This window comes from Pseudonaja textilis, chromosome 4, assembly GCF_049901715.1.
Source record: "Pseudonaja textilis isolate UNSWEBS1 chromosome 4, rPseTex1.2, whole genome shotgun sequence".
Lineage (NCBI taxonomy): Eukaryota > Metazoa > Chordata > Lepidosauria > Squamata > Elapidae > Pseudonaja > Pseudonaja textilis.
In genome coordinates, this window is record NC_141993.1 from 33155493 (window position 1) to 33177544 (window position 22052).

At 35.3% G+C, this 22052-nt stretch overlaps 1 protein-coding gene across 1 annotated transcript in view; it reads right to left on the reverse strand.

The window, feature by feature from the left end:
• Positions 1 to 320: 320 nt before the first annotated feature.
• The window catches only part of DOCK1 (dedicator of cytokinesis 1), a 399928-nt gene continuing 378196 nt past the window's right edge, over positions 321 to 22052 (reverse strand). The window contains exons 51-52 of the mRNA XM_026704953.2: positions 17849 to 17994; positions 321 to 503 (exon numbers count right to left, since the gene is read on the reverse strand). Of these exons, the coding sequence (XP_026560738.1) occupies positions 408 to 503; positions 17849 to 17994 (242 nt within the window). The 3' untranslated portion in view covers positions 321 to 407. The remainder of the gene's footprint in view (positions 504 to 17848; positions 17995 to 22052) is intronic.

Genomic DNA, 22052 nt, shown 5'->3' on the forward strand with positions numbered 1-22052 from the left:
GTCTCCATGGTCATGTGGCTGGCATAACTAAACGCCAAAGGCGCACAGAATGCTCTTACCTTCTCAAGGTAGTCCCTATTTTTCTACTTGCATTTTTACATGCTTTTGAACTGCTAGGTTGGCAGAAGCTGGGACAAGTAATGGGAGCTCACTCCATTACACGGTGCTAGGAATTCGAACTACCGACCTGCTGATCTTACTGATCAACAAGTTCAGCATCTTAGCCACTGAGCCATCGTGTCCCCTAACCATACTTAGAGATATCAAAAATTGTTGGAATGTGAGAATTATGGCAATTAAAGTTTCATATTGTTGATTTGGGATGATGTATATAATATTGCAAACATTTTAAACATATTAAAGCACAGAAATTGTACAACTTAATCTTTCACGGTATCTCTTCTTTCTCATTGGACAATCCCAGAATCGACAGAGGCTTGTTTCCGAGTGGTCTTTGGAGGTGGAGGTGGTGGTGTTTTGCTTGGTAAAGGAGGTGGCAGCTGCTAGGAGAAAAATTGGATAAAAGATCTTACTAGAGAATTAACTGTATCGATTCAAACATAATTTCATATAATGCTGCTATTGTGATAGCAGGATAAAAATCTATACTTATTTAATTCCACTCCCACCAGTGTCTCATGAACAGGGCTTTACTAATGACTGTAACTAAATTGAGTATTCAGTAAGGACAACAACTGAAATGTAAGTATAATTATTTTACATTGCATTTGCTAACTATTTTAGCACTAAATGATACCAAACTGAGATATATTCTGGAATATATTCCTCTAAAATTTTTTATAATTGGATGCCAATTCTTATTTTAGGAAGGCCATGCTATATGAAATGTGTATATTGCAAACTTATGAACAACTTTTTATTTGCCAGCATATGTTTATGAAGGCTTAATGCCACTATATTATGTTGTTGAGTACTGTTTTGAGTTCTAGAATTTATTTAATCAAACTAATCACTGTTGGGACATTTAGTTAGTTCTAGGTTATTTCTCTCCTTGATTAATGTCCATCCATTTTTTCTTGCCTTGCCTTCTGGTGCTTTGGAAAATAGGTTGACTCTCCCCCCGCTTCTTCATAGCAGCCCCTCAAATAAATCATTCAGTAATAAATCATTCAGTAAATTTTACTTTGTCAGGAGTACTTTCCATTTTCATTTTACAACATCTTAAAACTTGCTTTTCTACTTGTTTTCCCACGTTGTCCTCCCCCATTTTTCTTCAACCTTTTATTACTCTTCAAGTAAATTCATTCCATTTCATACTGGTAGTAAACTTTATTACAATTCTAGCAATTCTCAGTAATGAAAATAAACACGTTGAACATCTGTCAATTTTTTTCACAATTGTCACAAGGAAAGAACAAAGTATGAACTGAAAATATTACTACTATCAATTTATCTCCAACAAAAGTATAAACATTTGTACAAGTATGGAATAGAACATTATTTGTTCTCTTAAACTTTAATTGTGGCTTTTCAGTTGTCAATTCAACATACATCTTTAGAACAAAGAATTTGCACTGATGTCTTCACACCTATTCAGATACATCAGATCCATAATTTAAAGATAAAACTTAGATCAGAATAGCTTTTTCTTTAGTGGTAGAGAATTCTTTGTGAATAAAAGGGCAATAGGTAATCAGATCATTTCCCAGGAATGTAATGGATCAGATCAGATTTCTTACAATGTGCTTCAAGAGAAATATTTCTAATGTAAACAACTTGCTTCATTGTACAATAGAGCCAAATGATGTTCCTTTCCATTTATAACCATCTTGTGTTTTGCTTATCTTTTTTCCTTATCCAAAAAAATTACCAAAAACCATTTAAGAGTAGTTCTGCGAACTTCTATGTACCACTTTTAATGTAAATCATTATGTCTTTCATTCAGATGAACTGTGAACATTGGGTTTCCTAATACTTAATGATATTTTTCAAGACTTCTCTGTTTTAACAGCCTGAAGCTCTAGGATTAATGCAAACAGCTTTTCTGTGCTTCACAATCCACTTTCAAACAAAATTGCTGGAAAAAAGGCAAAAAGATTTCTTGCCATTTTGAAATAGCAAAAGTATATAGTTATTAATGTTAGATATTCCACAAATCTCTCTTCTACAAAAGGACATGGGCAACAGTTATTATATATTGTATGTAATATAATATAATTTGATAATAATTTATAATATATCAACTATATTTATAGTTGCTTTCTTTCATAAATAAGTATTCTCCTTGTTGCTGTAGCTGTCTTGTTGAAGTGGAAGAATGATCTGAAGAAAACTCTTGTATCTATTGTCAAAATTTGACCAAACCCCACAGTCATGTAAAAGTCAGGAAATGAAGCCATTTACATGGGACATATCTTTCCACTTTTCATTTGAGGTCAGTTCTGTCTCAATATCAGGGTGCAAAAAGTATTCTGTTTCATCTCTCACTAAGAATTATATCCTAGGGAACATAAAGATTGTTCTGTAGAGAAACTAGCTTTAGTCATTTGTTCTCCGCATTATTACTTACTGCAAAATCTTTTGTTATTCAGCTGCAGACTGCACCTTTAGAGTGGCTACGTAACATAGTCAACACAGTCAGGAAATAACAGATGACTGTTTTACCATAATATTTTATATTGTGAAGGGCATGTGCATAGTAATATGCATTTTTGACTTGATGGATGAATGGGGGAATTAAGAACCCCCCCAAAAAATCAGAGAAGAATGCAAATTTAAAGGAAAAGGTTTCTGCAGAATTGAATACAACTGCTGCATCTTATAAATCTTCATAGGTTGAACAATTTAGGCTAAGGGATAAGGAGTTAGGATAGCATCAAGCTGATAGTGGTGGATTTCACATTAAAGGGAAAACATTTAAATTTTAAAACCAACCTTGGAAGGAGAAGGTGGAAAGAAGGTAAAGAACCAGAATGATATAAATCTCAGTTTAATAGAAAATATCAAAAAAGGAAAAGATAGAAGAACAAGATTCAAATAAATGCCTGTGATAACAAAGCCTTTTCAATGAAAAGTAGTGCTGCTTCTCCTCAGAGTTAAGGGAAGGTGGTGTGATTTGGTTGCATATTTAAACAATGTTACATTAGTCATCGCTGTCAGCCATTCAGTCATGTCTCAGCACTATCCACGCCCCTCTGACTTGCATCACCTCCTTCAGATCTGCCATGGTCATCCTGGTGTCATCCTTTAAAATATTCAGCCCCTTCTCCTTTTTCCACCCATCACTCCAATGTAATTGACTTTTTGAGTGAGTCACCTCATAATAATATTAATAGTACTGGAAAGCATCACCAAGAAAGTTGCACTGGAACCTCCTTCTGGAGCAGAACTAATAATAATGGCTTGTGATTAACTAATAATGGCTTGTGATTTCATGCATATCAACACTTTTGATTGTCCCCATCATCAAAAAAAGTCAAGAATACAGTCCTAGATTTAACTTCCACTCATGAATTGATAGATCCTAACTGAATAATCTGCATTAGTGGTGTCTTGATCTCAAAGGTAGATTGCAATGATGATGCCAAAAAAAATTACAACCTTACATATAATGAAAAGATGAGATCTGAAGAGTGATCTTAGCAATCTAAAATATTTATGATCTATTGAGATCAAATTCATTTTAACCATATAAAAGACTTTACACTTTTCAGAAGAGCAGTGGGGCAGGGAAATATTTTTCTCTTTGCAATCTTTTAGTGGGGTGGGAAGAATAGTTGGTCATCTACTGCAGATGCTCAATCTGCATTTTTTACAATAACAGCAAGTTGGAGTCCTTGGTTTACAAAAACCCTTTACGATTTGGTAAATGTCACCCATATTGACTTCGGATCTCGAAATCCTAGTATGAACCTGAATTGGTACAATCTCAATATGTTATATATTCTAATTATACAAAATAATTATCAGAATTATGAAATACCTATTCAAAGGAATGGTGTGGAGCCTAGAGGTGGAGCTCTCACCTCACAATCAAGAGGCTGTGAGTTCGATCCCAGGTAGAGGCAGATATTTCTCTCTCTGGGCACAATGAGAATATATCTGCTGAACAAAACTCCACATTGGTGACAGGAAGGGTATCTGGCCATTAAATACTCTGCATTCAGTTGCCCAGACTCCACCCCGCAAGGGATTATGGGGTCATTAAGAGATGATGGACATTTGAAAAACATTTGAAAAGATGATGGACATTTGAAGTAATAGTTTTGGTGATTAGAGCTATTATGATTTTTTTGGAGGTAATATTTTTTTGACTATAAGGTAATATGGAAATTGATCACTGAAGATCTGATTCAAATTATTTGCTCGCTGGAACAAGTTAATTTGTGTTGTGGAGGATGTAAGGGAAAAAGAAGAAAAGGGCCAATAGAAGAGAATATTTATAGCTCAGAATTGAAATGAGAAATCCTTGCTGCTCTTTGGGCTTGCAGATTTTTCATTACCTAACTAGATAATATAATCAGCAACAACAGCATTGATAGTTTGGGTAATGAAATGTCTGCAAGACGCAAGAAAACAACCAAACTCAGCAAAGAAAACGAATTAACAATATAAATTTCTGTATAATTTTAATAGAAATCCCCAGTTGTGTTATTCCATATTAAGATACTTGAAAAGGATACTAAAATATCTATGTTTGTCTGAAGCCGGATTAAATCAGATATGTCATTAAAAAGAAATCTTGTATTTTAATACTATTAAATTAATTGAGTACATACATATTTGGTAATAGATAGGGCTGCCAATAATGCTTTTTTGGTAGAGTAAGTAGAAAATAAGACATTTTGAGACTAAACTCTTAGGTCAATAGTAGTTGCAACTTTTATCTTCTTTCCACTTTTATAAACATGCAGAATGTTCCTTTAGTTTCTGTCTACCTCTTTACAATAAAAAAAAGAGGGGGGGAACCTATTAGTTTCTGGAGAAAAGTTTGACTGCCAATCGCAATATTCTTGAAATAGAGATCCAAATTTTCTGAAAAACTGAAATGTTCCTTCCAATTGAGCTTACCCCTAGTGACTTAATTAACACATCCATGTAGTTGTCTTGGCAACAGTACGAAAGTTGGTTGCAGCCTTCTTTCAAAATATTTTGTCAACTTCCAAGTTTAATCTGAGATTCTGGTATTTCTTAATAATCTCCCTTCCAAATATTAAGCGAGCCTGACTTTGCTTAGCTTCCTGGGTCTATTTCAAAATTTGTTTCTATATATGTGAAAGTGTACTATTGTTATTCATTAAATGTCTAAGGCTGGGTAGGTATTTATAAGCAGCTTTTGGCTTGTAAACCTGTACTAGTGGAAGTTAATTATAGGTAAAAATGTAATAGCTATCATTGGTAGCTATTACATTTTTATCTATAAATGAAAAATCTTTTACTGCTTTCTTTTCTGTGTCTATTTTATATTCCTGTTAACAGTTTGGCCTTTTTTTGATCTATTAAAGTTTCATAATTTTTAATCACTTGTAAAGAATAATTAAAATAAATTTAAAAAGTAAAAAGACTCTTTAATTTTGAAGCTAGATGACACAAGCAAATTGCTATCAATAGTAAGGCTGTGGATCAGGGGTATCAAACTCAATTTCATTGAGGGCTGCATCAGGGCTATGGTTGACCCCGGGAGGGGGGGGGCAGGTGGGCATGGTGAGCTTGAAACCACTCCCCAAACTGCTGGCGTGTTTCCTCTTCGCATTGGGTAGATAGGGCCAAAACCACACTGGCCTGATGTTTCCTCTTCACATTGGGTAGACCAGGCTGTGGGCCATCAGGCCCCTTATATTTTCTAGGCTGGCCCTGCAGGCCAGATCTGACCACATCATGGGCCAGATTCAGCCTTCCAGCCTTCTGTTTGACATCCCAGCTATGGACAAATCACATTTAGTAGAAACAGAAAACACAGACTTATTTAATTTCCAAGCCTAAATAAAGAGTGCCAGGAGCTCTAGGTATATTTTATACTTTCATTAAGAGGACTGTTTTGGGTTTCAACAATGGTAGGTTTTAGGGGCTTCTGGTTTGAGCTTCTTTGGCGACAGACCAAAATCTGCGGTTGTGCAGTTTCAATCTGTGATTGCCGCTGGAGCGCTCCAAGCCGGCTGGTTTCGGGACTAAGCCACCCCGTAGAGGTGGTGAAGGGGGAGAGACTGCCAGCAGGGTCAAGGAGAGCCACGTCTCTCCTCCCCAGCTGGCCATTACTCCCTTTCCCAAAGGCGGTTACAGCGGTGGTCAGAAATGGCCACCTCAAAGAAGAACTCGACCGGAAAAGAATGTGCAGGAGGAAGATAAGGAGAGAAAGTTTTGGCTGACCAGGTTGAACTGAAAAAGCAACAATATAAGGTACTCTGGAATTTGAATGATAAAGAACAACATTATTCCCAAAGAAGACTTCTAAGCGGTGAATGAGAGAGGGAAGGGAAAGGATTTGGGTTTTTTTTTCTTTTCTTCCCTATATTGACAACTAAGAGATTTAAACAAGAAACTGGCAAAAATCCACTTTGACATTAACAGGTATTTAAGCTGAAAATAAAATGTAAAAGGGATAATAAAGATTTCTGGACTCTCAAAAACTTTTAAAAGAAGGAAAAAAAACAAAAGGGTGGAATCTGGAAAAATGGAGGAAAACACCTGGAAGTGAAAGCAATTAACAGTGAAACTTTAACAAGATTCCTAAAAGATACATTTTAACTGAAACTTTGTAACAAGATAAGAGAACCCCAGGAAGAGAAAGCAGAAAAAAGAAGCAAGAAGAAACAGCTTTGGTTTATTTGGATTACTTGGCGATTTTTGGCTTTTGGATCTAAAGGACTAAAATTAATCGGGTGGTTGTTTAAAAGTTTTTAAAATGTATCACTCTTGGAAGAATTGAGAATGGAACTTAAAAAACAGAAAGAAGATGCATAAGAAGGAAGAGGTTCTTTTGGTTTCGTATTTCAATTTTTAGAAATGGAGATCCTGAACTATGAGAAACAACAAGAAATGCTTGTAGAACAAGAACGGCGGGACAAAGAAGAAGCCATCTTCAATGACCAAGTATTTCTATGTGGGGAAAAGAAAGGAAAGGGGGGAAAGAGAGTGAAAAATTTAAGATTTGAAAAAACAACCCCCAAAAAGAATAGTTTGAAAAGTAATTACAACACTAGGAAGAAACAGAAGAGAGGATTAAAGAAGAGAGAATTACAATTAGAGAGAGAAGGGGTCAAAGAGGGAAGGGAGAAGAAGAAGGGGAGGAGGGAAAGGAAAGAAATTATAAAGGACAGAAACAGGACATAGAGAAACAGGGAAAACATACAAGGATTAAGGGTATAAGCCTATTTAGAAGACACAGAGATAATGGGTAAAAACTTAATTGAAAGGGGGATTCTGCAAGGGTACATAAGATAGTATTGTTATATTAGAAATAGACATGAACTTTGAAAATATGAAACAAGTGTGATTAAAATGATAGATAAAATACTCGTTGTAATGTAATGGAATGTTTAATAAATAAATAAAATAAAGAGAATGAGAGAATGGAATGAGGAAAGGAGGGGAACATTTTAATTATTATAAATGTGTTATAAAAATTTAAGTGAAGAGGAATATGAAAGAAACAGGAAAAAATATGGAAATATTATAAGTGTTCCTAGAAGTATGATACTCTATTGAAAAGAAATGTTAAAGATGTCAAAGATTATAACTAACATTAATGATAGAGCTGAATTGGAATAGAAAAGTATTATATATATATATATATATATATATATATATATATATATATATATATATATATATATATATATATATATATATATTCTCTTTAAGAACTGGAATGGAATGAGTGTTTTATTTAGAGATATATATAATTTTTAAGAATATAGTGTGTATTTTAAGAATGTACCAAGCTGAATTCGACTGGAAGTTATGTGTTATATTGAATGTTATAATTGTAAAGGTATAAATTGAAGTTTAAATAAGAGTTGAATGGATAAAAATTAAAAGATACAAAGGTATCATACTCCAATTAGTAACTACAGGGAAAAAATTTGTTTAATGAGAAAAGAAAATATGAAATTGAAACAGGACAGACAAAAGTATAAATATAATGACTAGAAAGATACTGAAACTTAGAAAAAGATATATATATATATATATAATTGAATTTAGAAAGGAATGAGATAATTAAAAGTAAGATTGAGAAAAGTAAGGGAAGGGAAAAATTATTGAGAAAATGTTAAAATAGTAATAAGATATGGAATAGAACACAAAGATGAATATGAAATTGAACTCGTGTCTGTGTGGAGAAGTGATAACCCGGGACCATGCTATTCTCAAAAAAAGAAATTTTACTTGTATTACGTTTTGTGAAAACCCAAATAAATTTTTTATAAAAAAAAAAAAAACAATGGTAGGTTTTGAAAGAATGACTGAAGTAATGATATGGCCCACCAGAAATTAAGGCCATACCTAGACCATTTTCCTACAGCCGTGTCACCTTCAGGAAAAATAGAAGTCTTATTTAAAAGATGCATCTGGAACATGGAAGCATTTTGTCTCAAATCACCTCTCAATTTTAAAAAAAACTATATTAAAATAAATAGTTCTCTTTGTTTCTCTTGAATTTGTCTTGACAGAAATGGGAAAGATATAAAGGAATGGGAATTTTTCTCCATGAATTTAAAAAATATCTGGGGTTTGCATTGAAATATTATGGCCAAGAAATTAAAATCACTGTTTAAAAAAAAATTGTAGTTCCTTGACTTTCTCTTTCTTTGTTTCTGGTACCAAAGAATATGCAATTGTTTATCCTTATCTACATGCATCTTACTTTATAATTTCCTTTTCAGGCCTAATATAGGACTAATTCTCTCTTTTTCATAAATTATACAATATTTTGAATACACAAACAGTTTATTGCACTGTATGATCATGTAAACAGTAATTGTCATAGTACTACTGAATATTAAACATTTGAGACAATATTTATAAGATAGTATGAAGGAACTGAATGTAAAAAAATAAATTATACCCTTCCTCATTTTGCCCTTGTTTATCTGAATTCTGTTAATTCATGCTCATAATTAAAGAAACTTCCCTTTGCCTGTGTTATTACTTATTTATAACCAGGACTTTACACACACGCATACACACACACACACACACACACACACACATTTATACACATATCACTAGAGAAAACATAAAAACTGCCCCTATAATAAAACATCACTACCACCCTTCAAATCAAATTAAAGTAATAGAAAAAGATAAAACAAGAAACAATGATGGCTTAGCTATCATCAAGCTTCAAAATCTACTTAATGTTTAATAATGTTACTTTTTATCCCAGTGATCTAGTTTGGCCTCTATAGTCTATTTGTTTCCAAAGACATGCCGAATTTCAGATTAATGAAGATATTTGCCATATAAAAATTTGATATACTGTGGAGGTATTTCATTCCTCTTTTCTTTTCAATAGTCATAAATGCTGTCCTATTTTGGTAAAAAATGTATTTCATTACTTTTGTCAAGAACAACATAACTTGTCAAAAACACAATCCTTTATTGGTTTGCTAAAGTTCTAAATACAGGTTCAAAAGGCATAGATACTATGGGCAGACACAATGCAGAAATGATTATAGTTTTCAATTTACTGTACATGATTATATATGTTTATTATGAAAGTAATAGAACTGGGGTACAGTTATTATATAATGTTTTTGTCTTCATTAATTCTGCTATTATATATTTCTTCTCTTAAAAGGTACATAAAGTTTTGCATGCAATTTTAGATTAATTGAGATTAAAATTTTATTTCCATTCTGAGTAAATTTCCTATGTTTTAAATTAAACTTCCTTTTTAAAAAAAAATGTTTTCTTGATTCTAATTTAGTGTGTAGCTGATTTTGTATCCAGTGATGGATACAATCCTTAGAAAGCAATATGCAATGTCTCATGTTAACTTCCAGAGGAAAACATTATAGAAGTATTTTTCAACTTTAGAGCTAAGGACACTGAAGTGAATATGTCATTCTAGCTCTAAATATGTCGTGCTCTAATCCTACTGTAAGGTGAGAGTTTATGCTCATTCAGATGCTACTGAACTGCAGTGTCTTGAATCCTATGCTGTCTGGGACTACTGATGTTTTAGTTAAAGATTTGAAGAGCTTCAGGATATCCACTTCAAATGAGATTATGTTATCTAAAATACTTCAGTGTGTATTTTTATAATGAAAAGTATGGATACTTCAAATGAAGCCAAATGTACAAAGTTGGATTAAATTTAAATGTTTATAGTAAGTATTGAGGGAGGTCTCAGCCCTTGGATATGTCTCTTTATTTAATTTTCCATGTATATGATGGGAATAATGTCAAGATATATCCTACTTTTAAAATGCATTAATAAGATACATCTTGCTCTCACACATATCTATTAGCATGCTGATTATGTACAGCAATTCATGCACACATAAGCCCATTTAATAATGGATCCATAAAATAAGTGATCATCTGACACCCATGCATGATATTCTCCTTGTATAATTGACTACAAGCTGCAATTGCATTGTAATTTGCAAGGAATAATTTTCTACATAGAAGACAAAAAGTTGATGAAAGATAATGAAAATATTTAGTTGCTGTAGTATACTGTAGCTCTGGATAAATCTGATTCACAAAAGGAATGTGATTTGAAAACTGCAGACCCTTTTGAAAGTCTAGAAAGAGATATGGGCTGTACAGGTGCAAAACCAACTGAGTCTATTGCATATCCCTCTCTGAAGTTCAAGAGTGCATTCTTTTACAATAGCAGAATGGAGAAGTGTCTGAATGCAGAAGTGATAAATTGGTTTTTCCTAGGAGAACTGAAGAATATTGGGAAACTGATTTGTCACATTTAATCAGAAATCACTTTCCTCTGGACTTTGTTGGAAAGATATATCAATTGTGGAGACTGAATTTATTATATTTAATTAGACAACAATTGATAAGAAATGGTATTAAGACACAAACATGGACATTTGATCCACGACAAATTACTCTTAACTCTTAATACACCCTTTTCAATGTTTTATTTGTTTTGTGTTTTTTCTTTTTCCTTTTTTTTAAATTTTGTGTTTTAACTTTTTTCAAATAAAATAAAAATAGGTTTGTTTGTTTTTTTAAAAAAAGAAGAGAGAAACAAGCTACCACAATAGTTTTAGGGTGGTTAATATGAACCACTGTACTGTCAATTTGTTATCAATGAGTCAGGTTCAAGCTCTGTTGCCTTCACAGACAAGCACGTGATGTCTCAACCTGATTTCAGTCCAATGTGTAGCTCTATTAAGGAAGTTCAGAAATAGCTTTAATTCTGACTATCTGCCTAACCCATTCTCCTTCCATTTCTCAATTCTTCTTAGTCTTGCCAAACATATTTTTTTTTCTACTTCATCATCCATTCTCATCACATGTCCAAAGTACGTGAGTTGTGGCTTGCTTTTTATTGCCTCAAGGAAGCTGCCATTATCTATTTGGTCCAGGATTGATTGGAACTCCTTACTGTCTCTAAACCAATAATTCAGTGGCATCTGTTTCCTTCCTCTCATTCTGTGTATCAATTTTTCAAACCTTTACCTTTTACACTAGAAAAAACAAGTATCCAAGTTTGTCATTGCTCTGTAAGATTAATCTCTACTTCTGTAGCATGTTGGCCATCTTTATGCTAGAGACCAAGAAAATTCATCTAACTTCATTTTTTTCACCATTAGTTGTAAATTTAGAAAGTGCAGTTGGATGTTACCTTTGCCTACTTCACATTTAACATTAACCTGGATTTTCACTTTGGATTACTTTTATTCTTATTTACTTTTGACTGAAAACAATGCTGTTCCCAAATCTAAAATTATATTTTGACCTCCTTTTTGATTCCAGCTATCATATTTTCCGATTTTAATAATATATTCACTATAATGTAAACAAATTTGGGACAGTGTGTGTGTATACATACACACACACATACACACTTTTAAATAAAAAGATAAAAGCTAATACAAATGAATAGAAAGAATAAAAGAAAAAAGAAAGTAATCAAAGGAAAAAGTGCATGAGAAGCAAAAAGATTAAAGATAGAAAAGGGAAAAAATAGCTTCAAATATTCTTCACAGCAACTATAAGTACAAATATATTTGACCTCTCTCAATAGTCTATTATTTTTTTCTACTACCTATCCTGTTTAATTATCAAAACCATAAGTCACAGGTTCATTTTTTTTTCATTTTTACACAAAAAGTCCTTAAGACGATTCTAGTCAGCAATAAATGTAGATAATGCCTTTTCTCTAATCAAATACGCTGGGACAATATCCATCTTTATCTGATTGCCTTCCTTATTATGAACCTCTCTGTTTCCTTCCATTCAATTTTTGCAACAGCTTTTTTTTACTGAAAGGATTCTGCAGAAAAATAATTAGGTGTTCTGGCACATTTATTAGTGATTGTATGATCCACATTCTGACATGATGTTGGATACAATATGTCAAGGAGCTTATTATATTCAATAATCCAAAAGTAAATCTCCATTTTGTACTCTCTTTTTCCATTAACAATCTTTTATTAGCTATCTTATATCCATTTGCCTTGTCTGAAATCCTTCTTCTTCTTCTTCTTCTTCTTCTTCTTCTTCTTCTTCTTCTTCTTCTTCTTCTTCTTCTTCTTCTTCTTCTTCTTCTTCTTCTTCTTCTTCTTCTTCTTCTTCTTCTTCTTCTTCTTCTTCTTCTTCTTCCTTTCTTCTCCCTCTCCTCCTCCTCCTCCTCCTCCTCCTTTTCCTTTTCCTCCTCTTCCTCCTCCTCCTCCTCATTATTATTGTTATTGTTTTAACTTCAATTCAATTCACAATCTGGGACTGTCTATGCAAATTCTCAGTCATCCAGGTCATGGTTGTCCCAAAGGTGCTTTTTCAAGAGGCAACTGGACTTTCTTGTTTTTCTTTGAAGATGTTTTGTTTCTCATCCAAGAAGCTTCTTCAGCTCTGAAGCTTCTCCAGGATGAGAAGTGAAATGTTTTCAAAGAAAAATAAGAAAACCCAGTTGCCTCTTGAAAAAGCACCTTTGGGAAAGTCTAGGACTGGTAAAATTTTTAAAATTCAAGTCCTAACCAGACCTAATAGTTCTTAAGGTAATATCTGAGATTTTTATTCTTATTTTGATCATAATACAATCAGCCAGCTGTTCAGACTGGGTTTGGGTTTGGCATTTTTATCTACCTATTATTATTGATCGCTTATTTTACCCTACGACTATTATTAAGTGTCACACCTTATGATTCTCGACTCTTGACGAATGTATCTTTTCTTTTATGTATACTGAGAGTATTACACCAGACAAATTCCTTGTATGTCCAATCACACTTGGCCAATAAAGTATTCTCTTCTCTTCTCTTCTCTTCTCTTCTCTTCTCTTCTCTTCTCTTCTCTTCTCTTCTCTTCTCTTCTCTTCTATTCTATTCTATTCTATTCTATTCTTTAAGATTTATTCTTCAATTCAGTTCATAGTCTGGGACTGGTAAGAACTGAACAGTTCAAGTCCTAACCAAGAACCTAAGAGCTTTTAAGATAATGATGATTATCATTATCATTATCCCCCTCCTCCTCGTCTATATTCTTCCTTTGTTGACATTCTTAACTGAAATATGTCTATCTTGCTTCACATTAGAAAGCATGTGTTCTTAACCAGGGCTTTCATCTTCCAGCTTTCTATGGCTGTCATCATAACTTGTTCTAAAAGCCTCTTGGATCTTTTCCTCTTCAAAATACTGGGAATATTTCTCATCTGTCTTTGCTTGCACAATATCTCTTATCACAGCCCACAAACCTCCTTACCTTGCACAAGGTAAGCATAATCAATCCATTCCTTACATTGATCCAACTGCATGTTTTCCAAATCATATCTTGCTGGGACAACTTCTCTCTTTAATTTTCTTACTTTAACCTGTATATTTTACATGAATTATTCATGGACTGTTCCACGTGTAGCAAGAAATGTTCTAACTGACTGGATCACATTTCTCCATCTTTTATATCCTATTATATAGTCTATCCCACATTTTTAAAGTTGTCTATCTAGTCCAAATGTAAAGATATCCAAAATATAAAGAGGCTATGAGCTGCTTGGGGTTTTAAGGGCTACTTTAACAGTTTAAATTATTTTCAGCAGGGAACTGATACTTAATGCAGACCATTTACTGCAGGCATCATATGAGCTCAGTTTCTTGTTTTGATCAGTGGTCTGGTCACTTACATGTTCATTAAAATATCATTTCTGGCCAATTTTCAAGGTAGCCCTTGTGAAACTCACTTCAAAAGTAAAGATGGGCTGGAAAATAATTGTCAAAATTTGAACAGCTCAGAAAGGAAATGTATCTGGCATTCCACTAATAATTCTGTGCAAACACATTCCTTGCCAAGGTGTCCATTTGTAAATCCAGTAACAGCTGGGAACCAAAGAACATACCTAAATTAAGAACTTTCTCTTTCTGTTGTAATGCAACCTTCTTTATGATAGGTTTCACTTCAATTTCATGTCCTGTTTTATCAACACACCCCTTTTATGCTTGGATGTGATTTTTACTTTGTTCTTCCTCATCTAGTCTATTATTGCTATTAGGTAGGATTCGACACCCTTAGAGCCTTGAATCTGTATGTCAGCACTATATTGATGTGCCTATTTCAAAGCTACAAATAATCTCCCCCAAGAAGTTCACGTAGAAGTTAAACAGCACAGAATAGCAACAGCAATAGCACTTATATACCGCTTCACAATGCTTTACAGTCCTCTCTAAGCGGTTTAGAGAGTCAGCATATTGTCCCCAACAATCTGAGTCCTCATTTTACTAACCTTGGATGGAAGGCTGAGTCAACCTTGAATCAGTCAGAATATACAACAGAATCACAAAGGGATAAATAACTAAACAGGCAACAGTTTGGATGCTACCCAAAACTGCAGCTTTACTTTGGCAGCAAAAATATTTAACTAAAACATTGGAGACAGAAGGCTATAAATTAAATACTGTCTTACTGCATTCCAAACTTATACAGCAAACCTGAATAAGGGGGAAAAGAGATTGGACAGATTTAAACAACAGTTTATTTATTTAAACTGGCTGGCTGCTGCATAATTAGCCTTTCAGCTTGAAGGCAGAATTAAACATTTTTCCTACATTTGTTATGAAGAAAAACCCCTCAGAAGCATGTATCCTGAAATCCCTTGATTATCTCCTAACAAAATATAAACCTCATGGCAAATGTGATGGCAGAAATTGGATATGAATAGATACATGGAAGAGTCTTGTGAATGAAGAAATGTGACAGAGAAAGCAGAATAAGAAAAGAATTACGTCCTGATTTTTACCTAACATTCAGAGGATATGAAGTTCAACCAGAAGGCACATATTCATATTTTTGCAGAACAGAACAAAGACAGTGTGTGAAGATTTAAATGATGAACAGTTGAACTTTGTGTTTTGCAGCAAGACAATTGTGAGAAAACTCACAGAGTTTCTCGTATAATAATTGAGATAAAGAAGAGAAGGAGCCATAATAAAGTACACATGGAAAGTGAGGGAAAGAGACTTGATAGAAAAGAAAATTAAGTAAGTTGAAACTTGATTTCTTATATTTCTTACACTTCTCCAAACATACTGGTTTTGTAATGAATATTTTCACAGTATTAGAACAGAACAGAGCTGGAAGGAACCTTGGAGGTCTTCTAGACCAGCCCCTTGCTCAAACGGGAAAACCTATTCCATCTCAAAAAAGTGACTGTCCAATCTCTTTTTAAAAACCTCCAGTGATGGAGCACCCACGATTTCTTAAGGCAAGCTCTTCTACTGGTTAATTGTCCTCACTGTTAGGAAGTTTTTCCTTAATTCCAGGTTGCTTTGTTTCCAACCATTGTTTCTTGTCCTGTTCTCTGGTGCTTTGGAGAATAATTTGATCCCCTCTTCTTTGTGGCAGCCCCTCAAATACTGGAATACTTCTATCAAGTCACCCTTAATTCTTCTTTTCTTTAGACTAGTCACTAGCCAGACCCCAAACCTATAGCCTTTCTTCATATATTTTACTCTCCAGGCCTTTAATAGTTGGTCCTCTCTGAATTTTTTCTGTTATATGATGTTTTTGTATGTTGTATGCATTAAGTATGTTGAACCCTAGCCTTGATGCATGGCCAATTGAGGATACAGAGGCTGAATCTTGCATGGTTATATGGGAGGAGTTCGAACCTGCTGATCCTGAAGAAGTGGACAGGATCTTTGTAGTGGTTAGTTTGGCCATTTCCATGTTAGATCCATGCCCATCTTGTCTGGCCAAGGCTAGCTGGAAGTGAATACAGGTAGTCCTCAACTTACAACAATTCATTTAGTGATCGTTCAAAGTTACAAGGGTGCTGAAAAATGTGACTTATGACCACTTTCCATTCTTATGACCGTTGCAGCATCTCCATGGTCACGTGATTTACATTATCCTCTTGACAACTGACTCATATTTATGATGGTTGCAGTATTCAGGAATCATGTGATCCCCTTTTGTGACCGTCTGACAAGCAAAGGCAATGGAGAAGCCAGGTTCCCTTAACAACCATCTTATTAATTTAACAACTGCAGTGATTCACTTAACAAAGGTGGTAAGTTGTAAAAGGGGGTAAAACTTACTTAACAAATTTCTCACTTAACAACATAAATTTTGGGCTCAATTGTGGTCATAAGTTGAGGAGTACCAGCCTATGCTTGGGTCTGGGTCTTGCAGTCCTGAATGTGTGAAGGCCCCCGTTTCCTGGTTAGGCTGATACAGATAGATTGACTGCTCTTTGTAGTGTTTTTTTTAATTTATGATATTTTGCCTCCCAAGATTATTGGTTTGAGATGGGCAAATTAAATAAATAAATATATTAGATTGCACTACTTTATTAGGATAGGTATCACAGTATCCACAATAAATCCCTTAGTTGTATGGCTCCTGAGCTACTGACACTCCCAAGGGTCAAAAAGCCATTTCTCCCATTTCCTTTGCTGAACTGAGTTACCGCAGAATCAGGAGGGGAAGTAGACCTTCCAGATATTTGTTATCCCAGCACTAAAAAAAAACCCTACTTCTCTCCCTGGAAAGAAGTGGGAAAAGTTGGTCATTTGTTGTCAGCTTCCAAGTCTCTGTAGATTCATGGAAGTGGAAGAACAGGAGCCCTACTCTCTCCTTTCTCTTGCTAGAAGGAAGGGAAGTGGATGTTTTGGGTGCCAAGTCTCTTTCCAGCAACTAAATTAATGGAGGAACTCTGAATTTTGTATTGTGAAATAATTTTCCTCGCAATTTTTTCCAGATGGCATTTTGTTACGTTGCCACAAATCACCTCACAATATTTTCAGGCACTCTGGAAGCTTCAGGAGGAAAGAAAGATGGATAAGAGCAGTTCTACAAGCTCCATTTTGTTGACAAATGGATGTAGGGAACACCCACATAACCTGTTCTCCACTATATTAGTATGCTGATATTACCCATATTTATCATGTTTATTATCTGTCAGATATAATAATTTTACCATCAAAATATTTTGAGGCTGACAATTCAGCTTGTTTGCATGCTTTGGTCTAACATGGTAAAAAAAGTTAACTGTGCCTATGTGTCAGAATATAATGAATAGCTTCTAATTACTCTACAAACAGCAATATTTTCACTCAATTATTTGACAAAACTGCAAAACAAAATATATGATAAAATTGCTGGCTTTAAGATTGCTTTAATTTGTTTTTGTGTATTACCCTATAAATGTAATATTTCACCAAGCCAATGACTATTATGTAGACTTACTTCTAGCAACAGTACTTACCCTTTGAGGTACAGGTGGGGAAGTGGCAGGGCTAATAGATTCATGGCTCTCCATGACATTTCCGTACTCTGCCATGCCGCCTTTCAGAGGTAATGGTGGAGGAATGTCCATCATTTCCAAATTATTCATGCCATTTAGTTCTGAATCTGAAAATAAAGATGCAGGTAACTCAGCAGATCGTTCACATTCTATAATATATAATTTTCACATTATTCACATTCATAATCTATAATTTTATGAAATAAGATGAAACATTTTTAGTTTTACAAATTCCTCCCAACATCTCTTATTTGAAAAATGAAAGAGTACCAACAACAAACATCCAATAGCATAAAGAAAGTCTTTTTATCCTAATATGTGATTGCTAATCAAGTTGAGCTCTATTTTTGCCCAGAACACATTAGAAATTATGTCCTTGATTGTGACAAGTATGAGTGCTTTAGACATGCTGGGAGGGTAAATTTTATAAGTTGGTGAGGGCCAGAAAGATGCAAAGTTGAAAGGCCTCTTCATGGTTAAATTCAACAGAAATAAGCAGTGCATTTGTAACAATATTTGTTATGGTTGCTTTACCACATCCATAATAACCAGAAATGTCAAGACTCCTGTGGAATGATCACACAGCTTGGAGGCTAATCAGCTTTCCTTAAATGTGTTCGATACTACAGAGTTAGCCATTACTAATCTTTGCCCCCTTTCCAGCAAACCATTCTTAATCCAAGTTTAAGTTGTGTCCTATTGCTCCTTCTTTGACAGAGCTGGTTCATATTTGTATTTCATCAGGTAGAAAAATTAGGAGCATCTATACTGCAAATGACAAAATCCATCATCTGAGAATGGAATTTCTAGATATTTATTTACAATATCAATGACTGAATTTTGGATGATGTATGAGAAGTCTACAAATGCTTTTACATATTATTATTATGAATACTACTATGAGGAAAGAGTCAACTAAACTACCTCTTACACATTTTTTGCTTATTATTCCTTAGTTACTAATTATAAATGATTCAGTGTTTTAATTTTTTTCCCTAGGATAAACAAAATTTAAAAAGACTCTTTCCACAAGTAATTTAAAGAATTAAATTTATAACTATATAATTTTACTAAAATGGTAGAAAACTATTGTAATGTTAAATGAGGTAAATAGCTACAGATAGTCCTTGATTTATATAACCAAAATTGAGCCCTAAGCGAGACAGTTGTTAAATGAGCTTTGCTCCATTTTACAACCTTTCTTGCCACAGAATCACTGTAATTGTTTAGTTAGTACTCTGGTTATTAAGCAAATCCAACTTCTCCATTGACTTTGTTTGTCAGAAGGTCGTAAAGGGTGATCAGATGACCCGGGACACTGCAACCGTCATAAGTATGAGTCAGTTGCCAAATGGCTAAATTTTGATCATATGACTATGGGAATGCTGCAACAATCATAAGCATGAAAAACTGTCATGAGCCCCATTTTGGTCAGCAGGGTGCCACAGGAGGCTCTCCAGGCTGAAAACGGAGCATGGGGGGCGTGCATGAGGCCTCCCCATGCCCTGTTTTGGCTGGCAGAGTCCTGAAGGAGGGGTCCATCCAGTCTTCCTCCCCCCCACAGCTGGCCCACAGAGGAGAACTACAATGCTGATCCGGCCCTTAAAGAAATCCAGTTTGACACCCCTGCAGTACAGGTTCTTGTAAACAAGGCCCTCAAATTACAAATCCAACTTCAAATTAGATCTTGCAGTCTGCCTTTTAGCCTATTGTACCTCACAAGATAGTTGGAAAGAAGAAACAGGGGTAGGAAAGAATCACATACTCTGCCATAAATTCCTTGGAAAGGGCATCAGGTATATGTAGTTAAAGGGGGAGAAAAATCTTTCATCTGACTACTATATCATATTTATTTTCTACCTCAGAAAAGTAGTAAGTAAAACTTCCTGAATTTGTATTGGGAACCTGCACCATCAAGAAGCAGCCCATCAGACTTTAGCTTTGTGCACATGAAATACATCCATCTCAAACCTTTTGAAGCTTTACTCTTGCAGACAACTGCCTTTCTGCAGTATTAAAAGACAGGAACTGATTGTGAGAAGTAGACAGCCCGTTAAACCCTGCCAAAGGGATGAAATCTCAGTTCCTCAGATGAGGAAAGTGCGCCTAACTGGTTCCAAGGGTACCTAGAGGTGGATTCCATATCGAATAAACAAACAATTTATCTCAGCTTGGTCTGTGCTGCCAGGAGATTCTGGAAATTGTAGTCTGCTTTGCGATACTGAGTAAGGCAACAGTGACTTTTATAGTTTCTGTCAACTTGGAATTGAGTTCCATATACTGTTGCCACACAATCTCCAGCTGTCCCAAGGCAATAAATACTATTGTTTTTCCCCCAAATGGGGCAATTTTAAAACCAACTTTCTAATCTTCCTGACACATATTTTATTCTTTAATTTTCTTTCTTTTGGGACATTGCAACTTTTCACACGCTTAAAATAATCCTTGCAACTGGGCCTGTTTTTTGTGTTCATGTAGCAGTAATGAGACTGCCATGACTTAGTGTCATGACTATGCAACACATGCGTTTGAATTGAAGCTACAGCGACCTGAAGGATGGCATTCCTCTTCATCAGCATAAATTCTGTATCATAATAATATGCGCGGTCTATGTAAAATGCTGTGAGGTGAAGCTATACGCATTAACCACAATTCATGAGATTGAGTTCATACAAATAATTATCATTAATAATGGTAATCAGGGGTAATAAGGGTAATCGGGGTAATGAAAGGTAATGAGGGGAAATTATTATAAATATCGAATCCCAGGAAACTCGGGTTAGATCCAACTTTGTTTGCTTAGCTATTGTCTTGGACGCCTTGTGGAGGAAGGTGTAAACAATAAGCTTTTGTGTTACCAAATACTGAAGCGAAGAGTGTCTTATTTTCTCCCTGCATTTGTGCCAAAGAGTAGCTGAGACTTAGCTACTTTGTACCTACTTATTAATAAAAGAATAGAGCCTTTACTGGGTACAAGACAAATCTTAAATCTCCATATCAGAAAAGGAGCAAAAACAAACTATTAGTAAAGTATTCAGATGCCTTTACATAAAATCATATACCCGTGATGGCGAACCTATGGCACGCATGCTGGAAGTGGCACACAGAGCTATTTCTCCAGGCACTCAGAACCATCGCCCCTTGTTCTTCCGGGTTCTGGCACACTGGCCAGCCGGACTTCACATGCGCATGTGCACCAAAAACCAGAAGAGCAGCCACCTGGGGCACATGCGCATTCCAGGCAGATGAGCTTGTTTCCAATGCATGCATGTGTGTCAGCCACTTCATCGTCTGGTTTCTGGTGCACATGTGGGCACAAAGACCAGCAATAGGAAGAGTATCGGGTGTGCATGCCAAAAGACCTGAAGAGGGGCAGAGCTGCGGGCCGGGGCTTCCCTCCCTCTCTGCCTGAGTGGGGTTTTTGCATGGCTCCAGCCCATGGCGCATCCATGCTCCAGAGCACCTGGCCAGCTTGGGCACCCAGAAGAGCTGCCCCCCCATGCAGCCCCCCTTCCCACCAATTTGCCAAGGAGGCACAACCGCTTCTGTCCCCAATGTTCCTCCCACCTGGCTCATATAGCAACATGTGTTAATCAAGAACCTTGGGCAGCTAACCAAAAAGCAAGCAGACAAAAATATAGACAAGACTACCCTTAAAAACCAAACATACAGAAAGGTCTCCGCTAACATCCCCTTCATAGTGCTTGGAAGAATAGCCAAATATTCAGGGTCATCTTAAGGTAAAACTATTTCATAGGACTAGTGCCCTGACAGAGTAAGTTTCACCAAGCAACACTGCTTCACAAAAGGGAGCCAGAGCATACCCACCCTGGCAGATACAGTGGAATGAAATAAAGCTACTGGAGAGGGGAGTAAAGCTGGAAATCTGAAGGATCAGGTTCGAGACCCAAGTGCCACATGACAGAGTGAGCTCCCATGACTTGTCCACCTAGTAGTTTGAAAGCATACAAATGTGAGTAGATAAATAGGTACCTCTTCAGTAGGAAGGTAACAGTGTTCCGTGTGCCTTTGCATACAGAGATGCTGGTTCCTTTTGCTAAGAAACAGAGATGACCACTGCCCCCTAAAGTCCTGATGAATTTTTGAAGGTGATGAACGTGAAGTTCCAAAAGCTTTTTAAGGGTAGCCCTATGTACAGTGTATT